Source organism: Columba livia, chromosome 4 (assembly GCF_036013475.1).
Source record: "Columba livia isolate bColLiv1 breed racing homer chromosome 4, bColLiv1.pat.W.v2, whole genome shotgun sequence".
NCBI lineage: Eukaryota > Metazoa > Chordata > Aves > Columbiformes > Columbidae > Columba > Columba livia.
In genome coordinates, this window is record NC_088605.1 from 72,660,689 (window position 1) to 72,678,415 (window position 17,727).

The 17,727-nt window shown below is 44.1% G+C and overlaps 1 protein-coding gene and 1 long non-coding RNA gene across 2 annotated transcripts in view; one reads left to right on the forward strand and one right to left on the reverse strand.

Annotated features, from left to right (window-relative positions):
* LOC110356313 (uncharacterized) overlaps window positions 1-17,449 on the forward strand; it is a 31,279-nt gene extending 13,830 nt beyond the window's left edge. The window contains exons 4-5 of the long non-coding RNA XR_010472577.1: window positions 582-11,646; window positions 15,196-17,449. This is a non-coding gene — a long non-coding RNA (uncharacterized LOC110356313). The remainder of the gene's footprint in view (window positions 1-581; window positions 11,647-15,195) is intronic.
* ARHGEF38 (Rho guanine nucleotide exchange factor 38) overlaps window positions 1-17,727 on the reverse strand; it is a 34,053-nt gene that overhangs the window by 15,374 nt on the left and 952 nt on the right. The window contains exons 2-4 of the mRNA XM_005515257.4: window positions 8,252-8,442; window positions 5,953-6,076; window positions 1,533-1,680 (exon numbers count right to left, since the gene is read on the reverse strand). Coding sequence (XP_005515314.4) covers window positions 1,533-1,680; window positions 5,953-6,076; window positions 8,252-8,442 — 463 coding nt within the window. The remainder of the gene's footprint in view (window positions 1-1,532; window positions 1,681-5,952; window positions 6,077-8,251; window positions 8,443-17,727) is intronic.

Consider the following 17,727-nt stretch of genomic DNA (forward strand, 5'->3'; position numbering starts at 1 on the left):
TTTTTTCGCTGGTTCCCCTTTAAAGGCTGATCAGGAAAGAACAAGACAAAACAAGGCTTCATTGTGGGGAAGGTTTTGTCACTTCCTGCTAGCCAAGGCTACAGTGGCTCAGCAGAAAATAACCTTTCTCTTCACAAATCCCAGCTGTGATGTTAGAACAGGGGCTCCTCTTGCTGGCTCTGGAATTCAAGTGGCAGCATCCACCCTAGCATGTATGTGGACACTATCTTTTATCTTTATTTCCTTCCATGTCCCCTTGCCTTAGAAACAGGGATGAATGAACGACAGAAGCGGCTTCTCTTGATCAGCTGGAAAAGAATATTGTAGGCATCAGCAACTAAAACACCCCTTTAGGGGAGATACTGGGCCACCCATTAGCCTGAAAGCCTGAGTTTATAAGAAAATCTGTTTTTTAAACTTCCAGGTTAGCTAAAGTTTAAGTACCCTGCACATATACTTTGTTATATATTTAATAACTGAACATGTTGCACAAAATAAGCCTTATTTTCAGCATAACCTGTCTTCAAAGTGAACACTTCTCTTTTAATGCTGTTAATATTCTCCTCCACTGTTCTTTCCAGATTTCACTTGGACATACTTCCTACCTCCTAAGTCTTAAGACATCTCTGCAGACTGATCACTAACTGGGCTATGGTTGAAATGTGAGTTGCTGATGTACGCTGCATTATTTGTGACAGCTTTACATCCCTCCTACAAGCATGCAGCAATGGGCCTTTCCTGGAGCTGGGGCTGGATCTCCCATCTGAAAGACCGTGGTGTGTTCCCTCCTGACAGGTCTGTATGACGATTTTGGGAAAGTGAGGGGGCAAGGGGGTTTATAGGTGGGAAAAGAAGCATTCTCTGTGGAGTGGATGAGCTGGTTCCTGCAGCTGGAGGAAAGATGGATCTGTTATTCTGCAGCATCCCCAGTTCTCAACACAGTTCTGCAAGGGGCTGGCACTGGAGCTGATGGTACAAAGCACCTTCCACTGGTGGCACCTGGCATCTTGGGCACAAAGCACCTTCCACTGGTGGGACCTGGCATCTTGCTCCGACACTGATCACTCTCAAACACCCCCATCATGAGGGGTCCGGCACCACACAGCTGCTCCAGGTCCTGGGGGCCCTGCAACACGGGCCCAGAAACACCAGTGTGTGTGAATAGCGTCTTCACACGCTGTTTTAATTCATGCAATAGTGTTACTGAAGATGGGGGCAGCAAGTTTCCTGGGAGCTGGGTAAGGTGTTCCAAATTGGCCGTGATATGATGCAGGATTTTTTTTGCCAGTATGGGGCACTGAAGCTAAGGGAAGAGCAACCTTTCTTCCGCTATTTTTGGCCATCTTAGAGAGAAAGAAATCTAATCATGGCCCCTGGCTTGTCATCTTTTCATGAAAGCAGCATAAGCCAGAGCTCCCAGCAAGCCTCATAAAACTCCAGATTTACAGGGGACCTTTCATCTACATCCATTTAAAATGTTCCCTGCCAGGCAACTGACTATGGATGGAAATCATCATTTGAAAAGATCTTACTTTAAGGACTGTACACAGTGTCTTAAATGCTGCTTCAGTTCTTCATCCTTTTCATAGGATTCCAGCATGGTGTGTGCATCATCGTGGCGATAGCAGTAGATTTTATATGTGTCTTCTAGTGGGCCTTTAATCTGCAAGAACACTTCCCCTGTTAAGGAGAAAAACAAAGCGTGTCAAGCCAGACAACAGCATCTCAGAAGGAGTTTTATTATTCCACCACATTAGCCGTGAGCTAAAAAGGCTGGCTTCCACTTTACTTCCCTTAGAAACGATCTTGCGTGTTTATGTGCATTATTTATTACATGTATTTCTCAGCTGCTCATCTTTGTCATAGCCAGGCACCATTATATCAGTGTTAATGCACAAAAATTCCCCCAGGAAAAAGCATGAAATCTCTACACTCTGCACCCCTTCATACACAACCCCCTAATTCACTGCCCCAGTTAAATGCCCCTTCAGTGGAAACCACACAGGAGAAGCTTAACTGCTAAGGAGAGACCATTTTTGTGCTGTGGACTGGTAAGAGGGATGGATGTAAGCCTGTTAATTTTCCTTTTGACTTTTTTTCCAACTGAATATGAACTTAAATGGGTTATAACAGGAATAATGACTCTAACTTCCATTAGCCATTTCACTTTTATCTGTTTTGCAAAATCCTGAAATGGCAATTGTTATGGCCTAGAATAGAGATTTTTCTTCACATTGACAGAGGAACAACCTCCTCCCCTAATTAAATAAAACTGCCATGGACTACAGCCATTTTTATATAGTATCTAGGCTGATATACAACTGAAGGGGGAAAACATTTCCATTTCCAGTCCTCCACACCACCGTTTTCCCAAAAGAACAGTTGGGAATTTTAGAGGCACTAAAGTAGTCCTGCACCCATTTCCCATTTCATTCCGGTGCCTAATCCTTTCAGCTGAAAACTCCTGCATTGGTTTCTGTATGTGTAAGAAATATTATCTGAGCGGAGAAGACACACTGCAGCTCTTCTGCTGGGATATTCACTCGGTTCTTACACCGTGATGTAGCAGCACGCTGATCAGCATCCATGGAAATGCAGATAACAAACAACAGGAATGGTGAAAATTCCTGTCTCGGGAATTTACTGAAAATTACACCTATGTGGCAACCAGTCCAATGTTTTATAAACATTCCGGTTGAGTTATGGTAGTGATTATTAAAGTTAAAAGCCGAACACCACATTAATTGGGAGCTCTCTATTCATTCACAGAGTGAGCGCCAAGCTGTCAGGCATCCTGCATGTTTCATCCTGACCGGAGCGGGCTGTTTCATAATACATTGCATTGAACTGCTCTGTCTTAAAGTGAAAAATGATTCAGTTACCACAGTAACACAGCTCTGGGTTTTTTCCCTTAGCAGTGAAGGTTAACTGGGCTTCTAATGCATGTTGGTTCCAAGGTGTGAATAAGGAAACAGTGACAGAGCTAAGACCATGAGTTCATTTTAGTTACAGTGAGGCCACGGCCAGAAAAGCACAAACACACTATAGTTAAATGCTCTTGAGCTGTCTGTCTGCTCTGTCTTGTGCTTAATGCAAATGCAGGTGGCTACCAACGCGCTTTGCATTCTGACTTTCCCATGAACTCGCTACATGGGCCTTTATCAGCCACGGGGGTAAGGGGAAACCTTAACAAACTTTCTCTTGATCCTGCTCCCTTGGCACCTGATTCACAGCTCTCACGCTTTTCACCAACATTAAGCAGAGCTCCAAGTGTTTAGCACGGCCCATACTATGCTAAGCCCTCAACTGAGGTTATGTTTTGAGTAGCAAAAATGCAAGCTGTAGACTTATAGCTTATTTCAGCAGATACTGGAGGCTGGAAATTATCATTCACTTCTCCAGAATGAAAGAGATGAGCAAAATCTGTTCACTGATGTATTGTGCCACGATGACAGATACTTTCATTGATACTCAGTGATGAGAAAAATTATGTGCTGATTTCACGGATTAGGCCTTTTAAAAGCAGACAGATTTCTTAAGCCTGAAGCCCTTCTTGGTTCTGAGCCATACGGACCAAATCAGATGAGCTTTGGGCACACCACTGTGGGAGCTTGCTTCATGGGCCAAAACCACATGGTATTTCAGCACAGGTTTAAAAATGCTGAGTCTTTTGCACATTCTGACAGATCCAAATGTGCCTGATGCCTCTTCTTAAGTGTGGTGGTCATCAGTCTCAAAGAGAAAATCTGAGGAGGAAGGCTTGAACAACAGAAAGTTTTTCCCTGTGGCTTTCAGTGGTGCTTCCTGCATGGACAGCAGTGGGAAAGGGAGAAAGAAGGGGTCTAAAAGCTAATAAGCTTGCTAAGGTTTCATGTTCCTCTGTATACAGCATCCAGAACAGAGAGCAGAAAAACTACAGGAGAGAACTAGAAAGGTATTTAACCTCAGCCATGTTTAAGCATCAGAAGACCAAGCACCAGAAAAGGTCTGTATTAACACAAAACTGGACACACAAACCGGATCCTTTTGAGGATGGTAATTACCAGAAGACACACTCCCACGGCACATTTTATGCATCCAACCATAAAGAGCGTATCTCAATCTACAGGAACAGGCTATAGCCATCTGAAGTAAGACCTCTTGACACATGTTGTATGGATACCAAGTCCTTAGCACCAACTGTTTCACTTTACAAGTCTGCTCCTATTGGACATTACTACTCATCAAGGTGGACACAGCATAAGCTGCAGAAACGATAGACTAAAATCAGATATGAATACAAGCAACCACATTGTTTTGGTTTCAAACCAGGTGATTAGCAGTTCTCCTCAACCTTACCAGGACTGGGTTGCCTTCCAAAGTGACGTATTTCAATGCAAGTTGTTTAAACACCATAAACATGATAGAATATGATGGGAGTGTTAAACAGATTGTCAGCCTGCTTTTTCTATAGCCTGACTTTAACAATTTATACATTGATTATGAAGATCCCGAAGACAAAATTATCACCTTGCTGTACTTTTAAGGGATGACAAACTTACTAACTTATTGTTTCTAGTGATACAGTTGTTCTCCCTCCTTTTGTCTCAGCATTCAGAGGAACACCTCACACCTTACTTGCCATCTTTTTCCCTGATATAATTTAGCCAACTTTGTGATCCACAGTCCCATACATTTTTATGGTTCTTTGTCTGATTCTGGAGAAATACAACCTAATAGATGGATGGAACTGTTTGTCTTCACTTCTGGATATGGCAGGGAACTAAAAGGATGATTCTCTTGGCTGTGAGCACAGCACTTCCTGCTAGAATAGAACGTTGCTTATTAAGGGTATGACTCATCATGATGCACTTTTATTGAAATACCGCCAGACAACGCAGTTGCATCAAACTACGTTAAGCTGTTGCCTTGGCAAACCAGACTGAGACCTGCTAGGATTAATACCTTTCCCAAGCCTCATATACTTTAATGTCATGTTTCTTAGTCAAACAGCAACCGATAATTTTTTACCCCATTATTTGTGAGAAGAGGAGGCCTTTCTATAACATGTTACCTGTTCTTTGTGGTCAGTTTAGGGAAGAAAGAACCTCTCTGACCTCTGCATCATAGCTGGAAGTTTTTTAAACTAAACTGGCTGACTTTGCACTGAAGCAAGTTAAGAATTCTCACCTGATCCCTTAGGGTGGATTGGGTACCGCCCCTGCTCTGAAGAAACAGTTATGGGAGAGCTGGTGGGTGTTAACTTCTTACATCTCTCCAGCTGTGCCAGAATGTCAAGTGAATAAACAGATCACAGCCTTAACATTCATGGTCTCACCTGCAGAATTTGTGACTGGTGACATATCCAGGAGCAACCAGTTTGCTGGAAATACCCGTGATCCCTATGGACATTCCTGCCCAGACTCTCACAAACTTCGTAACAATTACAGCTTTCTTGCCTTTACTGACCGTGTCCCTGTTAAGCCTTAACCACCTGTTAGATGAATTGTATTGCCAGTAGATACATGTTTACAATGTTCAAGGGAGGTGTGATGTGTTTATTATTCCAATCATTTTTAATGCTTTTCTTGAATGGTAAGATTCTGAGTATGCAATATAAGAGTTGGTGTGCAAGCAGAGTTAGGTAGGCAGTATCAAACTGGATGAAAAGGATAGTATCAATATGTGGCATAACCCAGTGCTGCAGTTTTTACTCATGCTAAACTCACTCTTCCCTTCCTCCCTTCCCCTCAACATCCAGATAGATGGAAGAAGAGCATCATGATCATATGAGTACAGTAGAGCAACTGGACAGGGTTCACATGTCATTTTTCCGGTGTCATTATGGACAGCTTGTAGCACGTTAGCCACTGGGAGCGGTACTAGTTAAGTCTGATGAGGGTAGAGGACAGGAGACTGTTATGTTTATTCTTTCACGTAGCTTTGTAGAACTCAAGAGGACAGTAAACATACCGATTATTTGCATGGGTGGTTCCACATCTGTCGTGGCTTCTTCCAACAATGACAGCAGTTTGGCTGATACTTGATGAACCAATTCGATGTTGCTAAACAAGCCATCCACGTCAAAGCGAGCAATCTAATGGAATACAAATATTAAGTGGCTACTGACGAAGGATAAAGAAGGACATTGTGTATTACAGACCTTCTCTTGCTAAACCCTGAGTATTCAACACTCCAGGAAGCACCACTTCTGCAAAACCTCATATAAACATCCTCCTTGTGACTTCAAGGACACATATACAGTTTTCAGATTAGTATAATATGGTTGACGCACTTAACAAAGGGTATGTTATCAAGTGCTTTTAACCTTATTTTGAACTAACCCTAACCTGAAAGTGTTTGCCTGGGAAGGAAATACATATTATCATCTGAATAAGAAAAGATCCTTAGCTGGCTTTAAAATACTTGTTTACTTTCCCACTTAGGAAAAGAATAGCTGACAGTGGGTTTGATTCCAGTTGCTAACAGCAGCCACTACGTAAACTGAGACCTTGGTGCTTTGGTGCCAGCTACCAGGTACAAAGACTTCCAGACGGTGGTACCATGTTAAGTTAGTTCCCTATAAATCCAAAAATACAATTGAGATCGTATAATTTCCACTAAAAGAAACACATTTACAACTCTGGGTATTAATATAACCTAGAGAGCTTCCTGCAGATCCTGGGCATGCAACATTGACTTGGGTGGACTGCATCAGTTTACACCAACAGAAAATTTGGATCCGTGTCCCTACTCATTTTATAGCAAGTAAAAAATTTCCAGGACACGTACTTTTCGTGCAGTAATTAGTTATTCCTTGCACAGCAGAGCAATAGTTAATATTTGGGGACAACTGGAGATAGCCAGTGGTAATGTGCCGATACTGAGAACAAAGGCAAGATTGATTTCGACATCCATAATGATACCCTCTGAGCGTATGTCTATTAGAAATAGAATTGCTGACTTATATAGCAGCTTACCAGATGCCAGGAGGATCAAATTGCATGCCATTGTAACAAAATCAGAAATATATTTTCAGTACTAATGCAGTTAATTTCTTTGTAAGTATTATAGGGGCTAAAGTGTGTTTTATCCATTTGGAAATATGAAACATATTCATTGCTAGGTCAATTTTCTAAATGCTATCCTTCTCTAAACACATTACAAACTTTCAGTACAGTAGTTTATCCGCCAACTAGCCTTAAAACCATATAACATTCTTGAAAGCCTTTCAAAAATGCCGAGTTTATTAAATTAAGACAGTTATAATCTCTAAATTGCTTTTCCAGTATACATCTAGCACAGGACTTCCGACCTCTGCTCCAGTACAATGCCTACATAGTATTTCGAACTACACTGTGCATGGACACTTGAACACTTTAATACAGTGATAAAGGGCAGAATTTGAATGTATGTTTTCAGTTGGCTGGAAAAGGGCAAAGGAATACAGCACACTTGTCAAAAATCTCAGCACGTTCAACCAGGGACTCCTCTTGCTCAGTGTTGGCCAGGCTGGGGAGGGACTCAGGTGGGGAATACTTCTAAGTGGATGAACAAGTGAGGAGGAAGAAGTCAAGAACTCCTTAAAGCTATGTCAGCAGATGCCAGGTCTTCTGAAAACAGCTTGGAACAAACTCTGACAGAGCTTTAAGGAAGAAAAACGGTCCTTAAACAGCACAAGCTTCAGCTGGCCATGGTGTTTCCCAAAGAGACAGTGCCAACGTCATCTAAAGACACTTTGGCCCCTGCATCTCTATTTTGTCACCGATTTCATAACAAACCCTACATACAGAACATTTGGGTTAAGGTCTGTTTCAAATTATTTTTATTCTGTGTTAGCAGCAGACATCATTTGTGCAGCCTCTGTTAATGCTATGTCGCAGGCCACATAAATACGAGTCTTTCTCTGGACAACCTCTCCTTCTATTCCCAGCTTTCCGCTGCACAATTTTTCTAACAATTGCAATATTGTTGAGGAAAAGGTGGTCTTTGAAGTCTCAGCTGAAAAAGAAAATAGGTATCATTGGCCTAATAAGATCGTTTGCCTGAAAGATAGCTTATGAGCCTTCCTTCTTAAATGTACCTTTTCCATGTAGAATGCAAATTCTGAAGTGCTCACTGGGCTGTTAGACATGGTATTTCTCCACAACAGCTGTTTGAAAGGCTGGATAAAGTTATCTGTGCTTGCATTAAGGTTATCTGTGAGCAGAACGTGGGTGAGTGGAGACCCTGACATCACCACCTCACCTCCTCCTCCGCCCCCAGCGCTCACCTGCTTCTTTCTCAGGGGCTGAATCACTTCCTTGATGCAGAGATCCAGGTCGCTGATATAGTCTTTCTCCGTCTGCATGAGTTCTGCGATGATTTTCACCCTCTTGGCCATCATGCGCCTCCTGACTTGTTCTTCATCCTCCTGTGGTGAAGTGGCAGGGGATGAGGACCCCACTTGAGGGGACATCTTTTCTGTTTAAAAGAGGGAAATCTGTGAGGAGCACCAGTGCTTCCCCAGTTTGCCCTGCGTGACCACAGGGGAACGTAAACAGTGCCTGTTGGAAACTCCAAAATCACCATGGGGAGCAGGAAAAGAAATGGCAATCCTGGATCGGACTGGATGTTGTCCCATCACGGATGCCCTTCTACATCTATAATGATTTGGAGGATGGGAGAAAACACCTTCCTGCGGAAGAAAAAGGCTGTATTTACCATAAATAAGCTTCACCGGAATAACTTTCGCTCCGTACTATGTAATGTTACCTCTATTCATGGAAGGCTGAGGGTTGTAGGTACTGGAAGATAAACTTTTAAATTAAGATAATGTTACAATGATGATGAAACCTATAATTCTGTTTAAAAATATTTCTTTGATAGAGGCAAAGGAATTACAGGAGAATGTGGGAAAACCTTTAATGATCAATATTGGAACAACAAATATCACTGGGATCAAAACATTCTTAACTATTTTTCCACACTTCAGACCTAGAATATCTGATTTCTTCCAAACACATGGAAATGCAAGCAAATCTTCTACAGACAGGTAATTTATGTGTGCTACAGGACCTACTTATCTGATGGTCTTGCCTTTTGCTGGTTTGTAAGCCAGCCTGCAGACATCCATGTCATCTGTACGAAGGGCACCAAATTTTATCTGTGTACACTGACAATCTATATTTTGCATTAGGAAAAACACACATAGGGAAAAAAAAAAGGTGAAAGATTTCAGAGGCTATTGTGGATTTTTTCTGCTAGCCACAAGATGGTGCAGAGCACCAAGAAAAATGGACATATCATTACCCTACTCATCTTTGCATTACCCAGGCCGCGCTTTGACAGCACGGGCTTTTATTGCTTAGCGGCCAAGGATGGAAATCTGTGCTGAGGATCAGAACGCTAAGCCTTGGTGTCAACTTCTCATAGGGAGCACACTGTATAATGAGGCAATAGCAAGCAGTATCTGATGCTTTGCTTGCTGAGAGCCAATACAGAATATATTGGAGTTTTTTGGATTTATCGTCAAGGCTGAGGTCATGAGCACTCAAGTGAGCGCCGAGCAGCGTGTGTCTCACCAGGCTGTAGGTGACAACCTGGACGTGTGGGAAAACCGAGCAGCTTTCAGAAGCTTTGAACCTCCTTCCGCTGAGAGCTGTGAAATGTTGTAAGGCCAAGGATCACCGTCCTCAACCCCTTCTACAACTATGCTGGCCACTGATATTCAGAAAGGACAGGTTTGTTATTGATCCTTCTCCCATCAGGTTTTCTAGTGAGACTGATGTGACCACAGCTTTTGTTTTAAATAGCTGCTTTTGGGACTGCATCTCTGCCTCTTTACTGATGGATTTAAGCAGTGAGGACAAGGAACCCAAACAAACTGGGGAGGAGGGGCTGTTTTTTGAGACTTCTTGTATTTAGGGGCACTTTCTACTTTTGAGTTTTTAACCTTGAAGTGTCTGCGTAACACAGGCATGAACACGGACAATAAAAAAGAAACACGATGAGAATGTCTCCCCTCTGCAAGGCTTGGGCTATTGAAAGAATTCCAAGCTGAATCCACGCTGGTGTGAGCGCACAGGACCAAAGGTGCTGTGTTCTGGAAGAAACAGACTCCGCCATTACTTTAGTGAGGAAGAGAGCGAAATTGGTATTGGCGCCACTCCACAGCTCCCTCTGAGCGATTTTCTGCTAGGGGTGCAGAATGACACCACCTTACCTGCTGCTTACGTGCTAAAACGGCAGGTACTTTTTCCTCTAAAAACTTACAGTATGTTACCACACTCATAAATCACAAGGAACCACATGAACAATCAATTTCTGTTCCAGTTCTGCACCAAAATCAGCGTTTTTCTTGAGATTGGATGTGAAAATGTTTGCATGCATGTGTCTGTATGTGGGAGTCCAGGGTGACTCCTGAGAAAGTGCAGAGAGGACCAGACGTCCTGGAAGATCTCAGAAGTGTCATTTCATCTCAGATGCAGCATTGTTACGATATCAGATGGAATCTGAAGGTAAACACAAGATTCTTTGCAAAAGAACTTTCTTATCTTCTATACTGGAACAGGAAAGGGCATTATATGCGCAAAACAAAGCCGCTGTTATCCCACTTCAGGCTCAAATTTTCAGTCCCTTGAGAGGCTGTTCTTTCCGTTTATGTCACTAGATTGCCCTGATCAAATTTGATGCTTGAACTATGTCAGGGCTCATCTATTATCCTTATTGCATGATAGATAATAATGCCAGGAAATAAAAACTGTTCTCAACAGGAAGAAATAACCATGAGAAATATCAGGTAGGTGCTGTTTCCTTATAGAAAACATGTTTTTTAATAAATGTATTCTTTTGTTAAAAGTAATATAATTGTCCATTTTCACTCAATACATTAACATTTTCATTTTCAGACATGTCTGTCTCTATAGAATGCAACATCAAGATCCTGAAGTGATGATTACAGCCAAAACCTGTGATTTCGTGTTCAGCTGATTGCTTTTAACCAGTTTGAGGACATTAGTAGCTTGCTGAAATCCTTGTGGAGTAAGTAACAGTTTTGTGAATGCACAAACAGCAAGTTCATATCTGGAATATAAGCAGCCTTGTTTCTAGCTGGTAATGTGTACCAGCCCCAGAATTGTTCAAGAGAGAGGATTAGCAGGAAGAGGCATTGCTGAAGATTAACTGTTACAGTAAGAATTTGGCTTGTTCATCCTTGCAGAAGCCAGGTTTAAGGAAAAGAAAAACCTGTCTGTTGAATGGTTTATTAGACAGCTACATCTTAAGACCAGTTTACCAAAAAAAGGTAATTGGTACTTTTAGTAGGCATATAAATGTAAAGTAGAAGGCAATGCTTGCAATTGTTGCTTTGCGGTGTCAGTTATCTGCAGGAGCCGCCTTTCTGGAGGACTTTGCTTCGGAGAGGAAGGTGTTGACTTTGGTCTTCCAGCTGTGTGTTGAAGTACACAGCTCTAGCTGCACAAAGCAGGAGGTTCACTATGTGGTGACATGGACAAAGCAGCTGTGTGCCTTACAAAAGAAGCTTCTTGCAAGTGTGAAGCCTAAAAATATCCCCCCAGCAGTGCAGGGAGAGCACAGAGGAGCAGAGCCTGTGATGTGCCAGTGTCATAGGACCCAGGGAGATACTGGGGGATCCACAGCAAGCAACTGGAGAAGCAGCCAGAGCAGGTATGCAAGATCTATGTGTGCAAATTTCCCTGGCTTTCCCACCTAGAGACTGAGCAGTTCCTAGAGGCCTGCTCTATCCATCCTTCCTCTCGGGCAAGATGCTCAGTTTGGATACTACTGCCCTTGGGGATGGGACCCAAGTTTGTCCCCATCTGGAAGTGAATGTGCTGACAAGGAATGTAGCAACAAGTACAGTGATGTTGGGGCGTGGGATGAGGAACAGGCCCTGTCATTACTTGGGCAGCGTTTGGAGGGCACCAAAGAACGCAAGTTCTGCACTCGCGCTGTGCAGGTATAGAGATTTTGTCTGGCACAGGGGAGCAGGGAAGGCTTAAGTTATCAAGGTATAACAAACAAATTACAGCACGTGTGAAACCTGAGTCTCACAACACCCAGATAAATTATTCCTCCATGAAAGCAAGTCCTCAGATAGCCTGCACCTTCAGATAACCGAGTGAGTACAGATGGGAATTTACACCAGCTGTTATCAGCTGGATTTGAGAGTGAAACACAGGCAGCCAAGCTCAGAGACTGCTGCTGTGGCAGCTTTCCTCTCCCCACTTGTACCTCCCTTTGTGCTGTGGCTCTGCCTCTTGCACCCCTGTTTCTTCCACGGGTGCCGGGACACGGGGCAGTGGGATCCTTGTGACTGTGGGAGTCTGAAATGGGAGCAGCAGGAAAGGATGGAGTGTCCCACTGCGTGCGAGACAAGCGCATCGCATGAGCTAACAACACACAAGGAGATTTACTGCAGACCCCGCTCCCCTTGTAAGGGACCACCTCACTTCCTAGGGCTGTCGTTACAGTTTTGCACCAGAGTTATTATAGTGCAACGCTATGGTGCAGATTAGATCCGCTGAACTCCAAGCTGGGCATTGAAATGCAAAAGTATCAGGAGAGGGTTGTGGAAAATGCTTTTCCTTTTCCTCACAGACGCACACAACAGCAGCGTTGTTCAGAAGCGGGTTCATTGCATGTGCGCTGTGGGTTACACGTGCAAAAAGCTCCTTTTCTGAACACAGGAGAACACCACAGGACCAGCATGACCTTGCACCAGCCTCCCTGGGCAACAGGTTCCCTCATCAAATCTGCATCAGAGACTTCCTTGCAATTAGGTCGTTCAATCTTTGATCATTTTTCTGTTCCATAAGGTACAGAAAATATTTACATTCAACACACAAGATCTTTCTTCAGTTCCTTGACAGCAGACCGCTTAATTATACGTGTGCTGACAGGACTACAGAGAGATCCCATGTGACCGTGGTGGAAGGGAAGAAAGCTTATCATCAGGTGACAGAAGAATGCCCTTATTGTTAGCACCGATACTTACAAATAAACCTTTCCAGTGTGTCATACACCGGTATAAATATCCCACTCCAGTGGCATTGAGCTAATATGTTAATAAAGTAAGAACCAAGGATGGGCTGCATCTGAACCGCTTCCCTTGAGACACACGCACCTCAAGATTTGCCATGGATTTGCATTGTGACCCACGATGTAAAGTCTCCCAATTAATAAAACGTTTGCTAATATGCTCAGAGAAGGATCCATAAATCTCCTTGGGTCCTAGTCTCCTCTCTTACCCCAGCTGCTGTTAGCAGTTGTGCTGCAGTATCTCCTAAGAGCCCTAAGCCACACAGCAGGACTTGATTGCCGCAAGTGCTGTGCAAACACAGCAGCGCAAAATGGATTCTGCTCTGAAAAGACGAGCCTGTTTCCCAGCCTGACTGACACTACAATAAGTTCATGGAATAACCCCAGCTTTATCACAGTGCAAGTTAACAGAATTAGATCCTCCAAGCTTAAATTTGGACACTGTAAAAGATTAGATTGTGATTTCTCATCACAGGGAGGTTATTTTCATCAAGCCATCTCCTGCACTTCAGGAAATAGTCCTGACTTTTACTTTAGCAAACTAGCCGCTCCAAAGATCAATACATTTTGCAGTGAAATAGGATATTCCCTGCATTGTAGTCCACAGAGAGTTAATCAGTAAGTACAGTGCTAAGCAAACACGGAACTGGGGAGAGGCTCGGAGGTGCCAGCGAAGAGCAGCGTGCTCTGCGGGCAGGGGGAGGATGGGATGGGATGGGATGGGATGGGATGGGATGGGATGGGATGGGATGGGATGGGATGGGATGGGATGGGGTGGGGTGGGGTGGGGTGGGGTGGGGTGGGGTGGGGTGGGGTGGGATGGGATGGGATGGGGTGGGGTGGGGTGGGGTGGGATGGGATGGGGTGGGGTGGGATGGGATGGGATGGGATGGGGTGGGGTGGGATGGGGTGGGGTGGGATGGGGTGGGGTGGGGTGGGGTGGGATGGGATGGGATGGGGTGGGGTGGGGTGGGATGGGATGGGATGGGATGGGATGGGGTGGGGTGGGGTGGGGTGGGGTACGGTGGGATGGGATGGGATGGGATGGGATGGGATGGGATGGGATGGGATGGGATGGGATGGGATGGGATGGGGTGGGATGGGATGGGGTGGGGTGGGATGGGGTGGGGTACGGTGGGATGGGATGGGGTGGGGTGGGGTGGGATGGGATGGGATGGGATGGGATGGGATGGGATGGGATGGGATGGGGTGGGGTGGGGTGGGGTGGGGTGGGGTACGGTGGGATGGGATGGGATGGGATGGGATGGGATGGGATGGGATGGGATGGGATGGGATGGGGTGGGGTGGGGTGGGGTGGGATGGGATGGGATGGGATGGGATGGGATGGGGTGGGGTACAGTGGGATGGGATGGGATGGGATGGGATGGGATGGGATGGGATGGGATGGGATGGGATGGGGGAAGGTGCCCTGCTTGTGATGGCGCGAAGGGGGATGAGCTGCCTCAGACTGTGCTTTTTACACCAAGGAGTAGCAGCTTGCCAGGAATTTGTATAATTTTGCAGGTTTCTGCTTCATTTCTGCTGTTGATTATTTCTCATAACTGCATCAGACACAGGCAAAGTGTAAAATTTGAGGTTCAGATATGAGCTCTGAGGCCGTATATTGTGGTATCTGTGTGATCTGAGTCACTGTATTACATGTATGTCACTGGTGTATTTTAAATTGAGGCATGTGCAAACCATTTAACAGTGCAGTTGACCTATTCTCAGCTAAAGTTATTGAGTTAATATGTGATAGATTTGCAAGACAAGGATTATTTTCAAAGCATGTGTTGTCTTGCTGAACACTGCAAATGTGATCTCTGATTCCTTCTGGAAACCCACTATTTTCTATAGCTCATTTTTCACACCAAGCATGAGTTCGGAGTATGATTATTAACAAAAACCAACAATCTGTCCAAAACCTAACAGACAGTGAACTACGTTTTAAATTCCTTTTCATGGTCTGCCTTTTTTGGTTGATAGCATCTGTCCCCATCATACAAACATTTATGTGCTGATAACTACATCAAGCAAACTGCTCTTACCGAAATACATAGGTACTCACAGAACGGTAGCTTCACATTAATTCAAAGACCTATCCCAACATTAATGCAATACATAGATATTAATATAGTTAATGTATCTTACTTAACCTCATTCTTCCCTCTTTAGAAAAATGATGCTTCTGTCTAGCAGATGGAGAACTATGGAAGAAAAAACATATATGGCTTGATCAAGGTATGTCTGGGCTCATCTAAGAGTGAGTTGCAGATGACTGCATGGTTGTATCACAAACCTGTCCTCTGATAGCAATCACTTATTTTCCCCTGTCTAAAACGGGGCTGCAGGCATCTGATTATCTCACAGGATGAGTTGAAATAAATGCACTAATGCTTGCCAAGCTCTTTGAGAATATAATGGTTACTTTGCATCTTGTTTCCTTTTTAAAAAGAACAAAGCCAGGAGGTGTTGCATGGCCATTCACACCAGATAAGGTATTGAATAGAAGTCTCTAGTACAATAATTAACAATGAAAATACTTTCTTGTGTTTTTAATGAATCCTTAATTTTAAAGTGAACAACACTTGCAGAGGTTTGCACCTTTGACAATGCTTTTGTGCTGATGTTTGTAGACTCGCAGCACAAACCACCTTGATTACCCTGGAGATCTGGGTGGTACGCACCCTTCCCCACTCTTTATAGAAAATATTTTGGATTCTGTATAAAATAGAAAAACTTAAGAGAAATCCAAGGGCAGAAATGGAATTGTCAGGAGTTTGCATGCCTGACTGCTTGTTCACATGCTTTTGGTTTGTTTGGGTTTTATTTGTTTATAGGCTTTTATTTGGGGACCTGTTTTTCTAGCACACCGAGCTGCACTTTGAGCACGTATGTACTTCAGAGCTGCTGGAAATGGCTGGCGGGGGGAGGCAACAGCCTGGTTTCTACTCAGAGAACCACTCAAAGCACGCAGAGGGCTGGACGGGCCCTCAAGAGCTGTCTCACCCATGCTTTACCGCGCACAAACGTGCTGTAACTCTGACAGAGGCATTGCCGAGTTAGGACAGCGTGGTGCCTGTGTTCCCTGCCACTAGCAGCGATGGGCGCCCCGCAGCCTCTGACTCTCGGCTTCCCACCCCTGCTGATGGGGGATTCCGTTCTGTAGGGTTTGCTCCTGTCTTAGACATCCTTGTCCATGCTAATGCCAACCACGGTTCTGCAGACTGTGTGCTAGAAAGGCTATTAACAGGGGACTATAGAAGGGAGGCGCGATTAAACACAAGAGCTTTTCCTCCAATTCATATGGGAGGCAAGTGCAAATTATTGCCATCCGTATATTTTTGCAAAGCATTTACCATTCTAGGGTGATGGGAGAGTCCCGCTCTGGTGATACAAACCAGGCCATTTATGTCTCCAACACATCTGTTGGGTTTTCTTACCAAGAATGGAGAACTCAAAAGCTTTGTGCCAACAAACCCACTTCCCTCACTTTGGAGTAAGCTGGTTTGCATCCAAGTGCTGGTGAGAAAAATGAAGAACATAAAGGCGTTCAGTCATAGCACATCGTCAGCGCTGGCAGGGAGCACATGAGGTCTGAGATCCGTGATCGTTATCAGATTCAGGCACATCTAGCTCAGCAAAATTTGATCCAGATCAGGCCTTGGCACACAACCATTTATTTCTCTCAAGACCGTAAATACACTTCATAGGAATTTCTACCGACTTTGTATTTTCACTCTGAGGACAAGCGACTTCTAATCCAATATAAAGCCTCCCGGTACCTTGTTAACCCATCACCATTTTTCTTGAACAAACATGAGCAAGCAGAATGAGCCATCAGCAGACCAGTGCTTTGCAATAGGTGGCTGTGGCAGTCTCAGCTGGTGGCAGGAGCTGTAAAGCTGGATTTACCGTTTCCTTGGACCGCTGCCATAAACATAACCTCATGCTCTGCCGTGACTACCGAGGCTTCCTCCTCCTTTGCTCCAGATTTTAAACAGGAGACGTTCACAGCTTAATACACCTGACATGGGACAGAAAATCTCACACTTTTGCTGGATACTGCTCTGACAACTTCAACCTCACCTGGGCAACCCCCTTCATGAGTAAAAAGCTGCTGTTTTGGTGGGACGTCTGCCAGGACCTTGCCTGCCCAACCATGGCGATCCACGCTCGTACCTTGCAACACCTCTGCCAAATCCCTGCAGCACACGCCTGACTTAACCGACAATTCTTCATCTTCTCATTGATTAGCTATTGCAAGGAGGGAACAACATAATCGATGAACCGCTCTGTTGTCCTCAGTGTATGCAGCCCCCATAGAAACCCTATTATTTTAATGCTTATTATTTTATTTGCTGCTTTTATTGTCTCTCTGAAGTAATGCTACTTCCTAATTAAATGCATCAAAACCATAATACAGCAACCCAAAGTATTTTCCTATTTTATTTCCCCATAAAGGATTATTGCCACAAGAGTGACTGTCACTAGGCAGTTAAATCACTATTAGTGATATGCATATGGTAATAATAGTCAAACCCGGCATTTGTGACGAGACCCTGGAAACTAACAGAAATTCAGAAGTCTGTGTTCCAGAGCACTCCCAGAAATAGCCACACACATTCTTCATGCTTTTCCTCAATTTGTGGCATCACATTTAATTTTTCATTGACAGGCCCAATACAGACATAATTTGCCAATTTC